At 36.3% G+C, this 18,392-nt stretch overlaps 1 protein-coding gene across 1 annotated transcript in view; it reads right to left on the bottom strand.

Annotated features, from left to right (window-relative positions):
* Nucleotides 1-18,392, bottom strand: part of Ahcy (adenosylhomocysteinase) — a 235,915-nt gene that overhangs the window by 27,272 nt on the left and 190,251 nt on the right. Inside the window, exons 6-7 of the mRNA XM_067145465.2 lie at nt 4,383-4,580; nt 4,099-4,293 (exon numbers count right to left, since the gene is read on the bottom strand). Coding sequence (XP_067001566.1) covers nt 4,099-4,293; nt 4,383-4,580 — 393 coding nt within the window. The remainder of the gene's footprint in view (nt 1-4,098; nt 4,294-4,382; nt 4,581-18,392) is intronic.

Raw genomic sequence — 18,392 nt, 5'->3', positions numbered from 1 at the left:
GTGTTCTTACATTAAATAAACTCTTACTAATATACATACAGAAACGTGTCATGACATAACCTCACGTTTTGTTACACAAGACACAAATCATAAATGATACGACCACGATTTATACCAAATAAAGTCTGTACATAACTACGTAAATAATAACAATAATAATACTACTAATAGACGTAAACGACTTCATAACCACACCTCACAACAACAACAATAATAATAATAATAATAATAATAATAATAATAATAATAATAACAACAACACCTCATCAAGCTCGATATTTCTACGATTCACCCATGGTTTTAGAGAATTGTTTCCAAGTTATACTAGTCCATTACATTTGTATCCAAGTGTCAATTAGGATTATAACCGTCCAGGTAATATTGGCAAGCCGGACTACCTACTGTGAGGATATAGACTTTAAATATTCAGCAGTTGGTGGAGAGGGGTCATTTCATGGTCGAATATAATTGTTTGTATATATAATGTGTGTACTAAACTGAGTTATCATGAATTAAATTAGATCGATAAAACAGACTGTTTTATTCATATTACTGTCTTATCTGTAAGCATGAGAACAAAATAACTATGATTATATTTCAATTAAATTTTAATTAGATGACTACAAAATAATTTCAGATTCACTCCTAATATCTTCAAGACAAATACTAATCCACAAACTGCTCCCAGGAGTGCATGAACAGACGTAAAATAAAATAAACCTACCACCTCTCTTATTCAGCTTCAAAAATCAATATCCACTAAAAGTAAATGATCGTAACATTTGTGATGAATCCTCAAAGTAAAGATTTGGGACCACTACACGCATAACAAGCACACTGAATTATTGCTTAAGATCAGTTTTATTACTAACTAGCAAGATACCCGTGCTTCGCTACGGTATTATACTGAAATTTATAATTGAATGCTTATTGTTTTAGATATATAATCCGCCGAAATTCGCGAACTGAGTCGTTTTCTGCGAGAATCCACCAAAATTCCCGATCTGACTGGTTTTCTATTATTTCATGGCAGGTTTCCTCCCATTTTTCAATCTTCCTTTCCAGCAATCAATTTCGTACTTCCCGGGCTAGGCTCAGGTATTCCTCCCGGTCAGTTGGGTCCGTAAATCTTTGCCATCTTTTCCTATAATCATTTTTAATATGGATAAAATCCTTCAGGAGATCTGGCGTGGTGTCATATTGGGTGCCTTGGCGGCACTGAACCCGCGGCCGGACTGCATTCTTAGTCATTTGTCCAGGAGCCGTTACCAGCGTGGTCCGCACATTTGACGACGGTCCGGAATATTAATATTATTATTTTTATTATTACTATTATGTGTTGCTGGAATGGCTGATGACAGGGAAAACCGGAGTATCCGGAAAAAAACCTGTCCCGCCTCTGTTTTGTCCAGCACGAATGTCACATGGAGTGACCGGGATTTGAACCACGGCACCCAGCTGTGAGAGGCCGGCGCGCTGCCGCCTGAGCAACGGAGGATGCTTATAAGTACATTAATAACAGTAAAATCAATTGGATACACCCCCTTCTACACCCCACCGCCGTTAAGTTTATTTACCGCCACCACCCCCAAAAAATATTAAAATAATGCTTGTTTCTTTATGTTTAAGGGAGATTCCAAACACCAATGTTCATGTCTATTACCTTCAGTTTTGAGATATAAGTATCCCCATAAAAAAATTTACTTTTTTCACTTTATTTCACAATACTCCCCCCCCCCCCCCGAAGTGAATTTTCCGCTCAAAAAATACTTGGTTTCTTTAATAGTAAAGGATCTTCTAAATACCAATTATCACGACTCTAACTTCTTCAGAGTTTTTGATTTATGTGTCCTCATGAAAGGAATTCAACTCCTTTACACTCCCGCCCTCCAAGATGGTTTCCCCACCAAATGCGTTTTTCTTTGTTTTTAAAGGAGATCCAAATATGAATTTACACGTCTGTAACAACTTTATATTTATTAGATGTATGAATTCTCATAGAATTAAGTCAATTAATTTTTCAATTCTTTCACCTCCCCCCCCCCCCCCCCCCGCGCCTTCAAGGGATTTTCCGAGAATACGTGTTTCTTTACTTTTAAAGCAGATTGCAAATATCAAATTTCACGTCTGTAACATCTTCATTTTTGAGATATCAGTAGGCTAATTAAAAGAATTCAACACCATTTTCAGTCACTTTTACCCCCTCCCCCCCCCTTCCACCCGAGTGGTATTTCCGAAAACTAAAAATACACGTTTCTTTATGTTTAATAGAGATAAAAAAATACCATTTTTCACTTCTGTAACATGTTAAGTTTTTTTAGATATACTGTAAAAATTCTCATTTTAAAATTTCACCCCTTTTGAGTTCCCCTTAAGCGGAGTTTCCAAAAACAAATCACCTATGTTTCTTTACATTTACAGGAGATTCCAAACACCCACTTTTTACGTCTGTAACATTTTACGTTTCCAAGATATTCTGTGGATATAGTCTTTCAAAAATTCACCCCAATTTGTCACTCCTGTTTAACCGCCATTAATTGGATTTTCCAAAAACTAAAAAATACGTGTTTCTTTATTTTTAAAGGAGATCCCAAACACCAATTTTCAGGTCTGTAATATCTTTCGTTTCTGAGATATATGTATCCTCATTAAAGGCATTCAAGCCATTTTTCACCCTTTTACACTCCTCCTATTAGGATTTACAGGAAACAAAAAATACATGTTCCTTTATTTTTAGAGGAGATTCGAACTACCAATTTTTACATCTGTAAATTTTAAAGTTTTAAGTTGTAGACACACTCATTTTAAAAAATTCACCCCCGCTTTTCACCCTCCAATATTTGGATTTTCCAAAAACGAAAAAATACGTGTTTCTTTACTTTTAAAGAAGATCCAAAATACCAATTTTCAGGTCTGTAATATCTTCAGGTTCTGAAATATAAGTAGCCTCATTAAAGGCATTCAACCCATTATTAACCCTTTTACACCCTTCCTATTGGGATTTTCCGAAAACAAAAGAATACGTGTTCCTTTATTTTTAAAGAAGATTCTAAATACCAATTTTTACATCTATAAACTTTAAAATATTTGAGATATAGATACATCCATTTTAAAAAATCACCCCCTTTTCACTCCCCCCATTAATTGGATTTTACGCAAACAAAAATATGTGTTTCTTTATTTTTTAAGGAGATCCCAAACACCAATTTTCAGGTCTGTAATATCTTCAGGTTCTGAAATATAAGTAGACTCATGAAATGCATTCGACCCCTTTTTCACCCCTTTTCACTGCTCCTATTGCGATTTTCCAAAAACAAAAAAATACGCGTTTCTTTATTTTTAATGAAGATTCTAAATACCAATTTTTACATCTGCAAACTTTAAAATTAATTGGATTTTCCAAAAACAAAAAAATACGCGTTTCTGTATTTTTAAAAGAGATCAAATGTACCAATTTTCAGGTCTGTAATATCTTCAGTTTCTGAGATATAAGTACCGGTATCCTGATTAAAGGCATTCAACCCATTTTCCCCCATTTTCACCCTTTTTCACCCCTCCTATTGGGATTTTCTGAAAACAAAAAAAATACGTGTTTCCTTAATTTTAAAGAAGATTCTAAATACCAATTTTTACATCTGTAAACTTTTAAAGTTTTGAGATATGGATACACTCATTTTAAAATTTCACCCCCCCCTTTTCACCCCCTTAGCGACGGAATATCCAAAAATCCTCTCTTAGCGAGCACCTACATCTTAAAATGAATATATCCCCAAAATTTCATTTCTTTATGTCCAGTAGTTTTGGCTCGGCGATGATGAATCAGTCAGTCAGTCAGTCAGTCAGGACAAGTTATTTTATATATATAGATGAGGCAATCAGAATAGAGATTGCAGACAAACACCGCCTATAGCGAGAAATGTATACCCGTGTCATAATAAATTTCATGAGCCTTACCTATCCAGGGTTAATTGAGAAATGATCACAGAGAAATTAATATATTTTGAAAGATCCAGGGAAAACAATGTTTTTGGAACACAGGAGTAATTTACTTCTGACTACATAATCTCAATAAAGCTATACAAAACAAATCACACTCACTTTTTTCTTCAGCACATGAACACCAACTGGATAATCACCAGGTTTGGTCCACAGTTCAATCTGAGCCAATACTTGGTTAGTAAATGAATTACTCATAACAAAAGAGGGATGGCCCATAGCACAACCCAAATTCACAAGACGTCCCTCAGCTAGTAGTATGACATGATTGCCATTAGACAACTTGTATCGATCAACCTGTAACACACATTTTTTTAAATAAGTACTTCTGTATATTGAGCTGATAAAAGGAACTACCGGTAACTGTGTAATAAATGAACAAGTACCTGAGGTTTAATATTAACTTTTTCAACAGCATTCTTTTCAAGCCAGCTGACCTGGATTTCACAGTCGAAATGACCAATATTGCATACTATGGAATCATTCCTCATACACATAAAATGATTTCCACAAATGATGTCCTTACAACCTGTTGTTGTTACAAAAATCTGTCCTTCTTTACAAGCTTCTTCCATAGTTGTAACCTGGGGAAAAGTGCAAACTAAGAATATACTTAAATAAATGTTCATGAAGATCAACACAGTAAAATAAAATCAATTACAGAGTAATTTTTAAAGGCTTATGATATATGAATATAACATATGAATGAATGTAATATACCTTATGCCTGTAAAAACTGCTATGCGAAATACTTTAGCTTAGAACTTTGGCCGGTAAGGATCTGTCATCTAAGGTTCAAAATTGTGTGAATACTGTCAAAAAATTCTAGCTCTTCATAATGTATGTGCTGTGGGTCAAAATTCCTCCAAATAAATGATCACATGGGGGCTTTTGCAGGTGCAATGACAATATGTGAATATATTAAAGTATTATTTTCAGTCTCATGACCATGTTTATGATTTTAATTATTTTATATGAACAGATGCTCAAATAAAATGGTATTAGTAGATGGTATTAGTGATCATGAAGCTGTTTTTGTGGTAGTTAAAAATAAATGTGATAGAAAGGAAGGTCTTAAAAGTAGGACTGTTAGGCAGTACCATATGGCTGATAAAGCAGGTATGAGGCAGTTTCTAAAAAGTAACTATGATCGGTGGAAAACGGTAAATAAAAATGTAAACAGACTCTGGGATGGGTTTAAAGAAATTGTTGAGGAATGCGAAAACAGGTTTGTACCTTTAAGGGTGGTAAGGAATGGTAAAGACCCACCTTATTATAATAGAGAAATAAAGAGACTGAGAAGGAGGTGCAGACTGGAAAGAAATAGAGTTAGAAATGGCTGTGGAAGTAAGGAGAAATTGAAGGAACTTACTAGGTCCGTGGTCCTACAGAGGCCGTAACGCAAGAAGAAGAAGAAGAAGGAACTTACTAGAAAATTGAATCTAGCAAAGAAGGTAGCTAAGGATAACATGATGGCAAGCATAATTGGCAGTCATACGAATTATAGTGAAAAATGGAAGGGTATGTATAGGTATTTTAAGGCAGAAACAGGTTCCAAGAAGGATATTCCAGGAATAATTAATGAACAAGGGGAGTGTGTATGTGAGGATCTTCAAAAGGCAGAAGTATTCAGTCAGCTGTATGTAAAGATTGTTGGTTACAAGGATAATGTCGAGATAGAGGAGGAGACTAAGGCCAAAGAAGTAAAAAAATTTAAATATGATAACAATGACATTTACAATAAGATACAAAAGTTGAAAACTAGAAAAGCGGCTGGAATTGATCAGATTTCTGGGGATATACTAAAGACAATGGGTTGGGATATAGTACCATATCTGAAGTACTTATTTGATTATTGTTTGGTCGGAAGAGCTATACCAGATGAATGGAGAGTTGCTATAGTAGCCCCTGTGTATAAAGGAAAGGGTGATAGACATAAAGCTGAAAATTACAGGCCAGTAAGTTTGACATGCATTGTATGTAAGCTTTGGGAAGGCATTCTTTCTGATTATATTAGACATGTTTGTGAAATTAATAACTGGTTCGATAGAAGGCAATTCGGTTTTAGGAAAGGTTATTCCACTGAAGCTCAACTTGTAGGATTCCAGCAAGATATAGCAGATATCTTGGATTCTGGAGGTCAAATGGACTGTATCGCGATTGACCTGTCTAAAGCATTTGATAGGGTGGATCATGGGAGACTACTGGCAAAAATGAGTGCAATTGGACTAGACAAAAGAGTGACTGAATGGGTTGCTATATTTCTAGAAAATAGATCTCAGAGAATTAGAGTAGGTGAAGCTTTATCTGACCCTGCAATAATTAAGAGGGGAATTCCTCAAGGCAGTATTATCGGACCTTTATGTTTTCTTATATATATAAATGATATGAGTAAAGGAGTGGAATCAGAGGTAAGGCTTTTTGCGGATGATGTCTTTCTCTATAGAGTGATAAATAAGTTACAAGATTGTGAGCAACTGCAACGTGACCTCGAAAATGTTGTGAGATGGACAGCAGGCAATGGTATGTTGATAAACGGGGTTAAAAGTCAGGTTGTGAGTTTCACAAATAGGAAAAGTCCTCTCAGTTTTAATCACTGCGTTGATGGGGTGAAAGTTCCTTTTGGGGATCATTGTAAGTATCTAGGTGTTAATATAAGGAAAGATCTTCATTGGGGTAATCACATAAATGGGATTGTAAATAAAGGGTACAGATCTCTGCACATGGTTATGAGGGTGTTTAGGTGTTGTAGTAAGGATGTAAAGGAGAGTGCATATAAGTCTCTGGTAAGACCCCAACTAGAGTATGGTTCCAGTGTATGGGACCCTCACCAGGATTACCTGATTCAAGAACTGGAAAAAATCCAAAGAAAAGCAGCTCAATTTGTTCTGGGTGATTTCCGACAAAAGAGTAGCGTTACAAATATGTTACAATATTTGGGTTGGGAAGAATTGAGAGAAAGAAGAGGAGCTGCTCGACTAAGTGGTACGTTCTGAGCTGTCAGCGGAGAGATGGCGTGGAATGACATTAGTAGACGAATAAGTTTGAATGGCGTTTATAAAAGTAGGAAAGATCACAATATGAAGATAAAGTTGGAATTCAAGAGGACAAACTGAGGCTAATATTCATTTTTAGGAAGGGGAGTTAGGGATTGGAATAACTTACCAAGGGAGATGTTGAATAAATTTCCAATTTCTTTGAAATCATTTAGGAAAAGGCTAGGAAAGCAACAGATAGGGAATCTGCCACCTGGGCGACTGCCCTAAATGCAGATCAGTATTGATTGATTGACTGATTGATTAAATGATTGAAAATTGTATACACAAAATTGAAGCAGCTTTATCTATAAAGTAATACTAGATTTATTTACATATCAATGCATCACAGTGTATAGCAGCTTTTCTAAATTTTCATCCTTGATATCAGAAAAAAAAAAAAAACTACATCCTTATTTACACAATTGGATGACCATTAAAACAAAAATCCAAGTCTATTATCACTTTTCATGGAACCACAGCGGCCGCTTTTCATGGATAAATGGTTCAGATATTCAGCAGGTTTCAAATTAGTATAAACAATGGACTTTACTGATATGAACATTACGCAAAATATGGGTTGTAAATTCAGTGTATTTGAAGTTCACATTTGGTACTGAAAAAATTAGAAAGTTTCCGGAAATGAAAGAACTAATGAATGATGACTTTAATTGTTTATAAATATGGTTACAAGGTTACAAATGGAGCACAATTTCAAAGCACAAGATTTGGAACTGAAATTACTTCCATAATTCTGTTTTTTCTTTCAGTGACTACTGTTTTTATTTCCTTTTCTCCTCAGGGCACATTCACAAGCAAATAATGTGTACTGCAACTATGAATTCACATGGGCTTTGGCAGCAAATTTTTATTTGTACTCAAGGTCACTACTGCCACTAAAGCAAGACATAGTTTATGAAAATTGACAATACTGGTTCTATATCTGATCAAACTTTCACAAGACTGCTAATTTACTGGATGAATAGATTCTTCACATTTGTACAGAATATGTTTTCTCTTAGACAAGTACTTTTCTGCCATTTAGAAATGTCATGAAAATGAAAACCTACAACCTGTTTTCCAGTCATTGACTGGTTCAGGAATGGAATGAATGAAGCAGATATAGGCTATTAGTACGATGGGGTCGCCACTCCCAAAGTGATTTATTAATGACTGATAGATGCTATGAAATGAGAATGGAGAGTGTTGCTGGAATGAAAGATACAGGGAAAACCGGAGTATCCGGACAAAAACCTGTCCCGCCTCCGCTTTGTCCAGCACAAATCTCACATGGAGTGACCGGCATTTAAACCACGGTATCCAGCGGTGAGAGGCCGACGCGCTGCTGTCTGAGCCACGGAGCCTCCTTAGAAATCTTATATTGTTATTTATTTTTAAATTTATTTATTCGTTTTCTATATATGGGTTGCCGAACATGACAAAGTATACCATATCAACACCGTTGAATAATAATAATAAATAATGTTTTTTTTTGGCTATTTGCTTTATGTCGCACCGACACAGATAGGTCTTATGGCGACGATGGGACAGGAAAGGCCTAGGAGTAGGAAGGAAGCGGCCGTGGCCTTAAGTTACAGCCCCAGCATTTGCCTGGTGTGAAAATGGGAAACCACGGAAAACCATCTTCAGGGCTACTGACAGTGGGGTTCGAACCCACTATCCCCTGGATGCAAGCTCACAGCTGCCCGGCTCTAACCGCACGGCCAACTTGCCTGGTAAATAATGGTCTGTTTCTTCAGGGTGGCTGGAGTTCACTTCAAATCTGACTGGTGGATCCAAGATCACAGTGCTATCCTTTCAGCAGTCGATGGCGACTAAGTCGCTCTATCTGTTGCTTGCTCTAGTGGCAATATATGGAACATCTTCATACACTTCCAAGCCTTGGTGGGACAAGCCAGTTGCAATCTTTCCTCAGATTCTGTGATGTCTGCTGTTTCTAAGGAGCTCCCTTCTTGGACAAGAATTGAGAACGTGTGTAAGGGTTCTGGTCTTGCTGCAGTGTCTGCAGAAGTTTCCATCTCAGTTTCATCCTGGCAGGGCACACTCCAGAACAATACTACTCTGTAGCTTGAAGACTTCCATCCACTCAGATCTCGACAAATCATTCAGAGTCCTGATCGCATGGTTTGATGACATATGTTCTTGATAAGGTATAGCTCCTTTCCCATGAACACTCAGTTCACACCATTTATTGCACTCTTGTTTTCTTAACAGTCCTCGCAATTTTTTGATGTTTCTGTATATTCCTCTACCTCATTGGTCAGACAAAATTTGGTAATGTAACTTCTCTGCTCAGCATCTAGATTATGTGTTTTTACAACGTATTCATTTCCTTTCTTAGAATGCCGCATACTTTAAATGTTCATATATGGAAAAGAAAGGATTCCATCTGATCAATACAATTTATTGTAGTTCTTACAGTACCGGTTTTGGCCTATTTGGCCATCATCAGCTGGCTAATGTTGATGTTTTGCGTGAATTACATGTCATTGTCTAAAGGGAGATGCCATCTTTGATTGGCATATCCGGATATGTCTAACGGGGCATATAAGTTATGATTTAAGGTTTAACTTAAGGTACGTAAGTGTAAATGACCTTGAGGATTAATTGTGATTATAAAAACTTCACCTAAAACATATGTAAAGCACTGATTAATTTATATGTTTATGTCTTGCACATATCTTCTTTTTTCTTGGTAGAGTCTTACGGTTATCAATTACATTAGCTGATGCTAGTGTTCGTGAACAATGATATAAATAAGTCTAAAACTTGACGAGTTTAAACTGTACATGGCTTGCGTATGCTTTCTTCTTGTAATATTGTTCTGTTAATCGTAGATTTGCGTCGGATGATATTATATTTGTAAACGATGATGGGTTTCTATGATGTAATTCTATTTAGTTGGTTAATAGCTAGGTGTTTTATAATAAAAGACTTGTCATTAAAAAGTCCAATTTAGCTTCATAGTAGGTAAACTCTTGTTCATTTGAGTTAGAAGCATAAGATGAAGACGTAGTCTTGTTTTGAGTATGATTAAAAATTCTGACAGCGGTTGTAGTTCCTTTCCTGTCTATATTTGTGTTCTGGTATTATGGTTATCTGTAAAAGATAAATATGTTATGAGTGATGGATTGTGGACTGAAGGAATGCCTGAAGACATGTGTGAATTAGAAAGTGTACTTACTGCTGTTGTTGTGGTTGGGTAGTGTTCTGTTTCGGAACTCGCTGCGTACTGCTGCGGGTTTGTCTTGGGCTTATGGCAGCTGTGAAGAGAGGTGTGGACGGAGGGGTAGGGGAATTGGTTGTTGTGGGGGCAGAGGTGGGGTTGGGCGTGTTGCTTAGTGATTCTGTGGCACGTGTTGTGCGCTGTTTATTGATTGTTTTGAGGTAGTCATTTTTTTAGGGAGGGAATAAGTTAAAGATAATATATTTTTTTCTGTAATATCATTTATATTGAAATTGGGATTAGCGTATTGATCACAAGAAATGTAAAACTCTTCTGTTATATTGAGCAGGGAGCCTTTGGGATTTATGTTTTCATATAATTTTCGATGTTCATGAAACTGTGTTGGCCTATTGCTGAGAAGTGGTTATGCTTTATTGCGTTTAGATGTTCATTATACCGGATTATAAAATTTCTGCCTGTACGTCCATTGTAACTTGTTTCACAATCATTGCACTTGATGTGGTAAACTCCTGATTGATTATATTTGTAATTGTTGTTAACAGTTCTAACATTGTGTATGATATTGGAGATATTGTGCGTGGTTTTAAATGCTATTCTTAAGTTGCATTTTTTTAAAATGTTAATTACGGGGTATATGTGTGCGTTGATGAAAGTGAATGATATGTAATTTTTTTTGGGTTTTACTATTTTTGTTAATTTGATTTTGGGTTGAGATTTAATTTTGTGTATAATTTATATTGACCATTTTCTTTACTGTATCCATTGTGTTTAGTTATGTCGTAGATGAGTTGTAGTTCATTATTTAAGTCTTCTTTTGTTAATGGTATATTGAGGGCTCTATGTATCATGCTAAAATAAGCTGCTCTTTTATGTACGTTGTTGGGATGGATGAAATCTGTTTTTATGGTGGTTGAAGTGTGTGTGGGTTTCCTGTAGATTTTGTACGATAGATGGTTTTCATGACTGGTTATTGTTAGGTCCAAGTAGTTTAGGGAGCAGTTGTTTTTGATTTCTTTTGTTAATTTTATATGGGGGTCCAAAGTATTAAGTTTGTCTAATATGATGTTTTCATCAGTGGATCTGTTATTGATAATGGCGACAATATTGTCAACAAACCAACACCAGAAGAATATGTTATCTATTTTATTGATTGATGTGTGCTCTAGGGGGTCTATGTAAATTTCCACTAATATGCCCGAGGCTTTATCCATCTCTGCTGTACTGACAACGCTTGGCACAGTCTCATTATCTTGTGACATGTTGATTTATTTTCCGATCACATCGGGGTCACCAGTTATGGGTGTTTTAATATTTATTACTAATTAAGAACAGAAATAGAAACAGAAGAGAAAAACTTTTGTTTGTTAACCATTTACGTTGAACTGACCTCTTCTCTAGCCAAGTCCTCGAATCTACTTCAACTGTTCTTTTCAAAGAATCTCTGTCAAAGTCATCTGCACTGCAATTGTATAACAGTTGTACTAACAGTTTTATATTTAGCTCTTCTCTGATTTTAATACTGTATTTTGAATTTTATCTCTTCTTGTCTTTTTAACCGATGTTCTTAAAAATTTCATTTCTACTGCTTCGATCTTACTATCTTGTCTCTTATATTAGTTACCAGCGTTTTTAGTCCGTATGTTACAATTGGTATGAAATACTGTTTATATAATGTTAATTTCTTTCTTTTGTGTACTATGTCATCCCCTAAAAGCTCTCTGACTTGATGATAAAATGTTGTACCTTTACTTAGTCTGTTATTAATTGCAAGGTTGATTTCATTACTTCCATTAATAGTACTACCCAGATATGTAAACTGTTCTACATTCTCTAACCATTCTCCGCCTATGTTCACTTGGCTTCTCTTTTTCTCTTTTCCATAGTGCATGACTACAGTTTTTTTTTTTTTTAACCATTCCAGACTCCTTCAGATTTTTATTCCAAATGTCCAGTCTCCTTTGTACTTCCTTTTCTCCCTTTCCCCAAATCACCACATCATCTGCAAATACCAAAGCATTCACTTCATCACTACCGATACTCTGTTTTACATGTTTTATGATTTCACCCATCAATATAATAAACAATAATGGCAACAGTGCACTTTGTTGCTTGAGGCTTTTTTTTTTTTTGTATAAAATGTTTCATAGTCACTACTCCCCACTTGTACACTGCTTTACTCTCAAGGTACAACATTTTTATCTTGTTAATTAATGATTTTGGTACATTCCTTTTCAGTAGGCATTCCCATACATGTTTTCTCTTAACTGTATCAAAAGCTTTTTCCAAATCCAAAAAAATTATGATCATTTCTTTGTTCCTTTTCAGATGATTTTTCCATTATTGTTCGCACTGTAAATATCAAGTCTATTGTTGATCTATTCGGTCTAAGGCCATATTGTTCTTCCTCTAACTGTGTTTCTATTATATCCCTCAGTCTTTTGTCTATGACTTTCCATTATTTTTAGCCCAGGTGATAATAGAGTTATACCTCTATAAGTTTTACATTTCTTCCTATTTCCTTTCTTGAACAATGATAAAATGCTTCCTTGTTGCCAATCTTCAGGTATCCTTTCATCCATATGGCATTAAGGGCTCTGTATAGCCACTGTAGTCTAATGCTTCCTGCTGCCTTAATCATTTCAGCATTGAATTTGTCTTTTCCACTTGCTTTACCTTCAGTCATTGCTTTCACTGCCCTTTCAAGTTCAAACCACGTTATCAGGTTCTCTACTTTTTCTCCATCTATTATTTCCATTTTCTTATCTCCTCCTTCCTCCGAGCAGTCATCCTCATTAAAAAGATTTTCAAAATACTTTGCCATCACCTTCTGAAGACCCTTTTCGTCATGTACTATGGATCCATCTTCTATCTCTAATGCCTTGATTTTTTCTTGATTTATTCTTTTTTGATTTTATTACTCTGTGTAATAGTTTCTGATTTCCTTGAATATCTTGCTCAATTTTGTTGGTAAACTCTCCCCAACATTTCTCCTTTTCTTCCTTGATACTCCTCTTTACTTGCAGTTTCAATCTTTTGTATTCCACATGTAACCTTTCTATCTTATTCTTATTTAATCTTATATACTGTACTTCTGTGAAATTAAGTTCAGATATGGAGAAAATTATTTATGTGCATCTGGTTACATGGCTTACAAGTCTTGCTTCATTTACGTACATTTGAAAGATCAAATTTCTGTCCAGTCTGTCATTATTTAAACCTGCTACATTATTACTGTTGTTGTTATATGCCCTGTGGTAGCCCCTTCTGGTACTTCCTGGGAAGGGCTAGCGAGTTAGATGACCAGGATCTCCGAGCCGGTCTGTAGGATGGGTTATAAACTTAATTTTTCTTGTCTGTATTGAAGATCTACTTGTAATACAATTCCTATAGTTTTGCTAATTGCCACCTTTTCAATACAATAAAATATAGTATAAACTTACATATTTATTAAAATGTTTATGTGGTACATGTTTCGCTCCTTTTCGTGAGCATCATCAGCCAAACTATCATTAATCTAAGATTGTATAAGATCAATAAAACAATTCTTTGGTTCAAGATTGCTCCTATAAAATTAATTGATAATCTTATAACATTTAAAAAACATACAACAATAAAAATATATCTTAAGCTAACACTTTTTATCTAAAATCTGTTGTCCTGTTTGCACTTGCAACAAGTAGTTCTCAAGAGGCTAGGAGTAACACCAAACAATTACACAGCAGAAAGAAAAATATAACGAGCCATTATGAAACGTTTGAGAACATTTTAAATCCAATATCACATCAGAAAATGTTTCATCATCAAGTTTGTTCATGAAATTTTTTTTACCCTATTGACAATATAAATTAATACAATACATTTTATAAATGTTACTCCAGCAATGAGAACAAGTACATCGACCAGAACATAGACAATTATCATCTACAGAAAATATTCAATACAGTTATGAAGTTTTTATGACAATTATACAAGTTAAGCAACAGCAATCAACACAACTAGCCAGATTTCAAAAGTTTCTTATTTTGTTTATTTATTTTAGTTTTAAACGATTTTAAAAGATGTTCACCAGATGATCGGCAACAAAATGTTAGACTGAAGATGATTTTAGATAAAAAGTGTTAGCTTAAGACACATTTTTATTGTTGTATGTTTTTTAAATGTTATAAGATTATCAATTAATTTTATAGGAGCAATCTTGAACCAAAGAATTGTTTTATTGATCTTATACAATCTTAGATTAATGATAGTTTGGCTGATGATGTTCACGAAAAGGAGCGAAACATGTACCACAAACATTTTAATAGATATGCAAGTTTCTTCTTCTTTAAGACGCCGTCTCCGAGCGGAGGTTGGCGATCCACGTAACTAGCTCTGATCTTGACAGCGCAGAATGGAATGCCATTTCTGAAATACAGCAGTGCCATCTTCGAAGGTCTTTCAGCCATGAATTTTTTCTTCTCCCAACAGATCTCTTCCCCTGTATCTTCCCTTCGATAATAAGCTGTAATAACTGATACCTCTCACCTCTCATGATATGTCCTAGATATTGTGTTTTCCTCTGTTTTATGGTGAGCAGTAGTTCTTTTTGCTTTTTCATCCGACGAAGGACCTTGGCATTTGAGATTTTCATTACCCAGGATATCCGCAAGAGACGGCGATACAGGAACATTTCGAAGGAATCAATACGTTTTTCTATGATTGGATCCAGAGTCCAGCTTTCACATCCATATAGGAGAACAGAAAATATATAGCAGTGGATCATACGAATTCGTAGTTGGAGACTGAGATCTGACCTCAAAAAGAATTTCTTCATGGTAATGAATTGTTTCCTGGCCTGCTCAATTCTAGATATTATCTCCCGTTTGGAGTTACATTGGTCATCCAAGATGGTACCCAGATATTTGAGAGAAGACACTTGCTCAACTATTTTATCTTTTATTGTGAGATTTGTCCGAATTGTCTTCTTAGAGAACACCATCAGTTTCGTCTTTGAGGGGTTAACATATAATCCAAAACTCTTCACTGTGCTGAACTAAGGAGTTTATCACGCACTGAAGGGCAGGCATGTCATCAGCTATGACAACAGTATCATCTGCATATCTGATGTTGTTGATGATTTTCCCGTTAATTTTGATCCCACCACAGTCTTCCAATGTTACTTTAAAGATTGCCTCTGAGTAAATGTTAAACAACAGAGGTGACAGTACACAACCCTGGCGGATGCCCTTCCTGATCGAAGCAGTTTCTGAAGTTCCTTGATCAGTTTTGACATTTGCAAACTGATTCCAGTACAGGTTACTGATTATACGTAAGTCACCAGAGTCAATACCTGTTGATCTCAGAATCTCTATCAACTTATTGTGCCTGACACAATCAAAAGCTTTTTTATAGTCTATAAAACAGGCATAGACATCAACATTCATATATCTGCACCTCTGTAACAACACATTTAATGAGAGGAGTGCCTCACGTGTACCAACGCCATTTCGGAAACCAAACCGATTCTGATCCATGTGGGATTCACAATTTTTGTATATTCTAGTGTGAATGATTCGCAAGAATATTTTGAGCACGTGAGACATCAAACGTATCGTACAATAATCATCGCACTGAGACGAGTTAGGCTTCTTCGGTAGTGGTATGAAGGTTGATTTCAGCCAGTCTGATGGTATTTCTCCTGATACATATATTTGATTGAATAATGATGTTAAGATATTGAGGCCGGTAGATTCCTGCTCTGTTATTACTTTGAGAACTTCAGCGTACACACCGTCAGGTCCAGTTGCTTTACCCTTCTTTTGAAGTTTTACGGCATGTACAACTTCACTTTTTGTTATTTCAGGGCTATTTTCATTTATTCTCTCGTCAGGTGAAGGAGGATCATTTCTGTCATCTTTGAAGAGATTTTCTACATATTCCTTCCATCGTTTGAGTTTCCCTTCCACACCCAAGATGATTTCATTATTGGCATCTCTCAAAATTTGACCATATCGTCTCCATTTCAAACCAGCAAGTTCTTTCACTTTCTTATGCAAGTTAAAACAGTCGTGCTTCTCTTGAAGGATCTCAATTTCTTTACATCTATCTGTCATCCATAATTCTCAGGCTTCCCTGCACTGTCTGCGTACAGCTTTGTTTAGAATTTTGTATTGAATGTGATCTGTATTTTTGTGCTTTCTCCTTTCATCCATAAGTTCTAGAATTTCATCTGTCATCCAGCTCTGTCTTTTGATGTTGTTGCACTGTCCAATTTCATTTTCCTGGATTTCAATCACACTATCTTTAATGGCGTTCCATGTGTATTCTACCTCTGATGATTCAGTGTATCTTATTAATTCCATCTTCTTTTCCAGTGCAGTTCCAACATTAGTTCTTACTTTGGGATCCAATAGTTTCTTAATATCTATATGCTTGGATAGTTTAACATTTCTTTTAATTTTTCTGAAACTTACCATTTTAAGGTCCATTACAACTGGATTGTGGTCACTATTTACATCAGCACCGGGATACGTCTTAACGGATGTCACATATTTCTTTAGTTGTTGTTTTACCAAAATGAAATCAATTTGATTTCTTATGATCTTTTCGTCATTATCGGCGGGTGATATCCATGTGTAAAGCCACTGAGGAGGAAGTTTGAAGAATGTGTTAGAGACAAACAGATTGTGCTCCATACAGAACTGAACAAGTCTATCTCCTCTTATGTTACGTTCACCAAGACCATGGCTGCATACAGTATTGCCTTCAATGCCAGCCCCTACTTTTGAGTTGAAATCACCCATGACCAATGTTATTTCTCCGTTCTTAGTTATTTTCACAGCTTCCTCTAAGGTGTCATAGAATGCTTCTACTTCATCATCATCATCATCTTTATCGGCAGTTGGCGCATGGACCTGAATAACGTTCATGATCTGGTGTGATGTTTGTAACCTCAGCAACATTACTCTATCACTAAGTGGTACAAAATCTAGAACTTGAATTTGCGATCATTGATGAAATAAGCACAGCAACTTCATATCTGTGATTGGTGTCGGTTCCTCCCGAGAAGTACATATATCCTTCCTTCGTGTTCTGAATTCCTGATCCTGTCCATCTTACCTCACTCAATCCAAGGATGTCTACTTTCAATCTACATCTTTCTGCTTCCACATTTGCTAGTTTTCCACTCATATACAAACTGCATACATTCCAAGTAGCAACTCGTAATTTCTTGTCATAGATTTTGATTTTCCTAGCACTGTCAAGTACACAATCGTTCACAACTATGTTCGCAGCATTCCCCCCTGGGGATCCGATTGGGGGAATAGAAACTCCGGATACTAATTTCCGAGCCATGTTATTTTATAGGTATGTCCATTAGGACCTTTAATGCAGTGGTTTCCCGTTGCCTTCTGCATTCTACTGCCGTTGACCACACTTGGTTCCTCCGCCTTTAGGGGCAATTTCTTACCCCTTGGACAATAGAGTGCCCAGACCTACACCCGCTCATCCACTCTCAAGGAGACTGTTGGCATCTGGTGTAGGGGATCTCCTTATACCGGGAGATATTCGGTCCCCTTTTAGTCGCCTTTTACGACAAGCAGAGGTTACCGTGGGTGAATTCTAACCCCCAGACCACACCTTCCAAAAATGAACTGTAGGTGGCAATTAGCAAAACTATAGGAATTGTATTACTGTAGGATGGGGCCGACCTTTCCATGTATTGTTCTCGTCGGCTGATTTACCTGCGAGATTATGGGAGATTCAACAAGAATGTTCCATCTCTAGCCACGTTGTGAATGTTCTGGTACACATCACCCAAGCTATAGAAAGGAGGCCAGCCGCAGACAGTTAATCAGTGGTAGAGTCAATGTTAGAGTCGCTGTGCGATTCAGTGTTGGGAGTTAGTGTGAGACACACTGTGTTGGAGTTCAGTGGCTGGGCTGAAGGCAACAGAAGTGTTGGCTACCGACGTCTGAACGAGAAGTTGTGGTTGTTACTGCATCAGAGCGTTGAGTGAGTAGCTGGGCTGAAATTAAATGAAATGTGCATCTGGTTGCATGGCTTACAAGTGTTGCTTCATTTACGTAAATTTGAAAGATAAAATTTCTGTCCAGTCTGTTTTTAGTGCCGGAGTGTCCGAGGACAAGTTTGGCTTGCCAGATGCAGGTCTT

This window comes from Anabrus simplex, chromosome 4 (assembly GCF_040414725.1).
Source record: "Anabrus simplex isolate iqAnaSimp1 chromosome 4, ASM4041472v1, whole genome shotgun sequence".
In the NCBI taxonomy this organism is placed as follows: Eukaryota; Metazoa; Arthropoda; class Insecta; order Orthoptera; family Tettigoniidae; genus Anabrus; species Anabrus simplex.
This window is presented reverse-complemented; position numbering and strand designations above follow the sequence as displayed.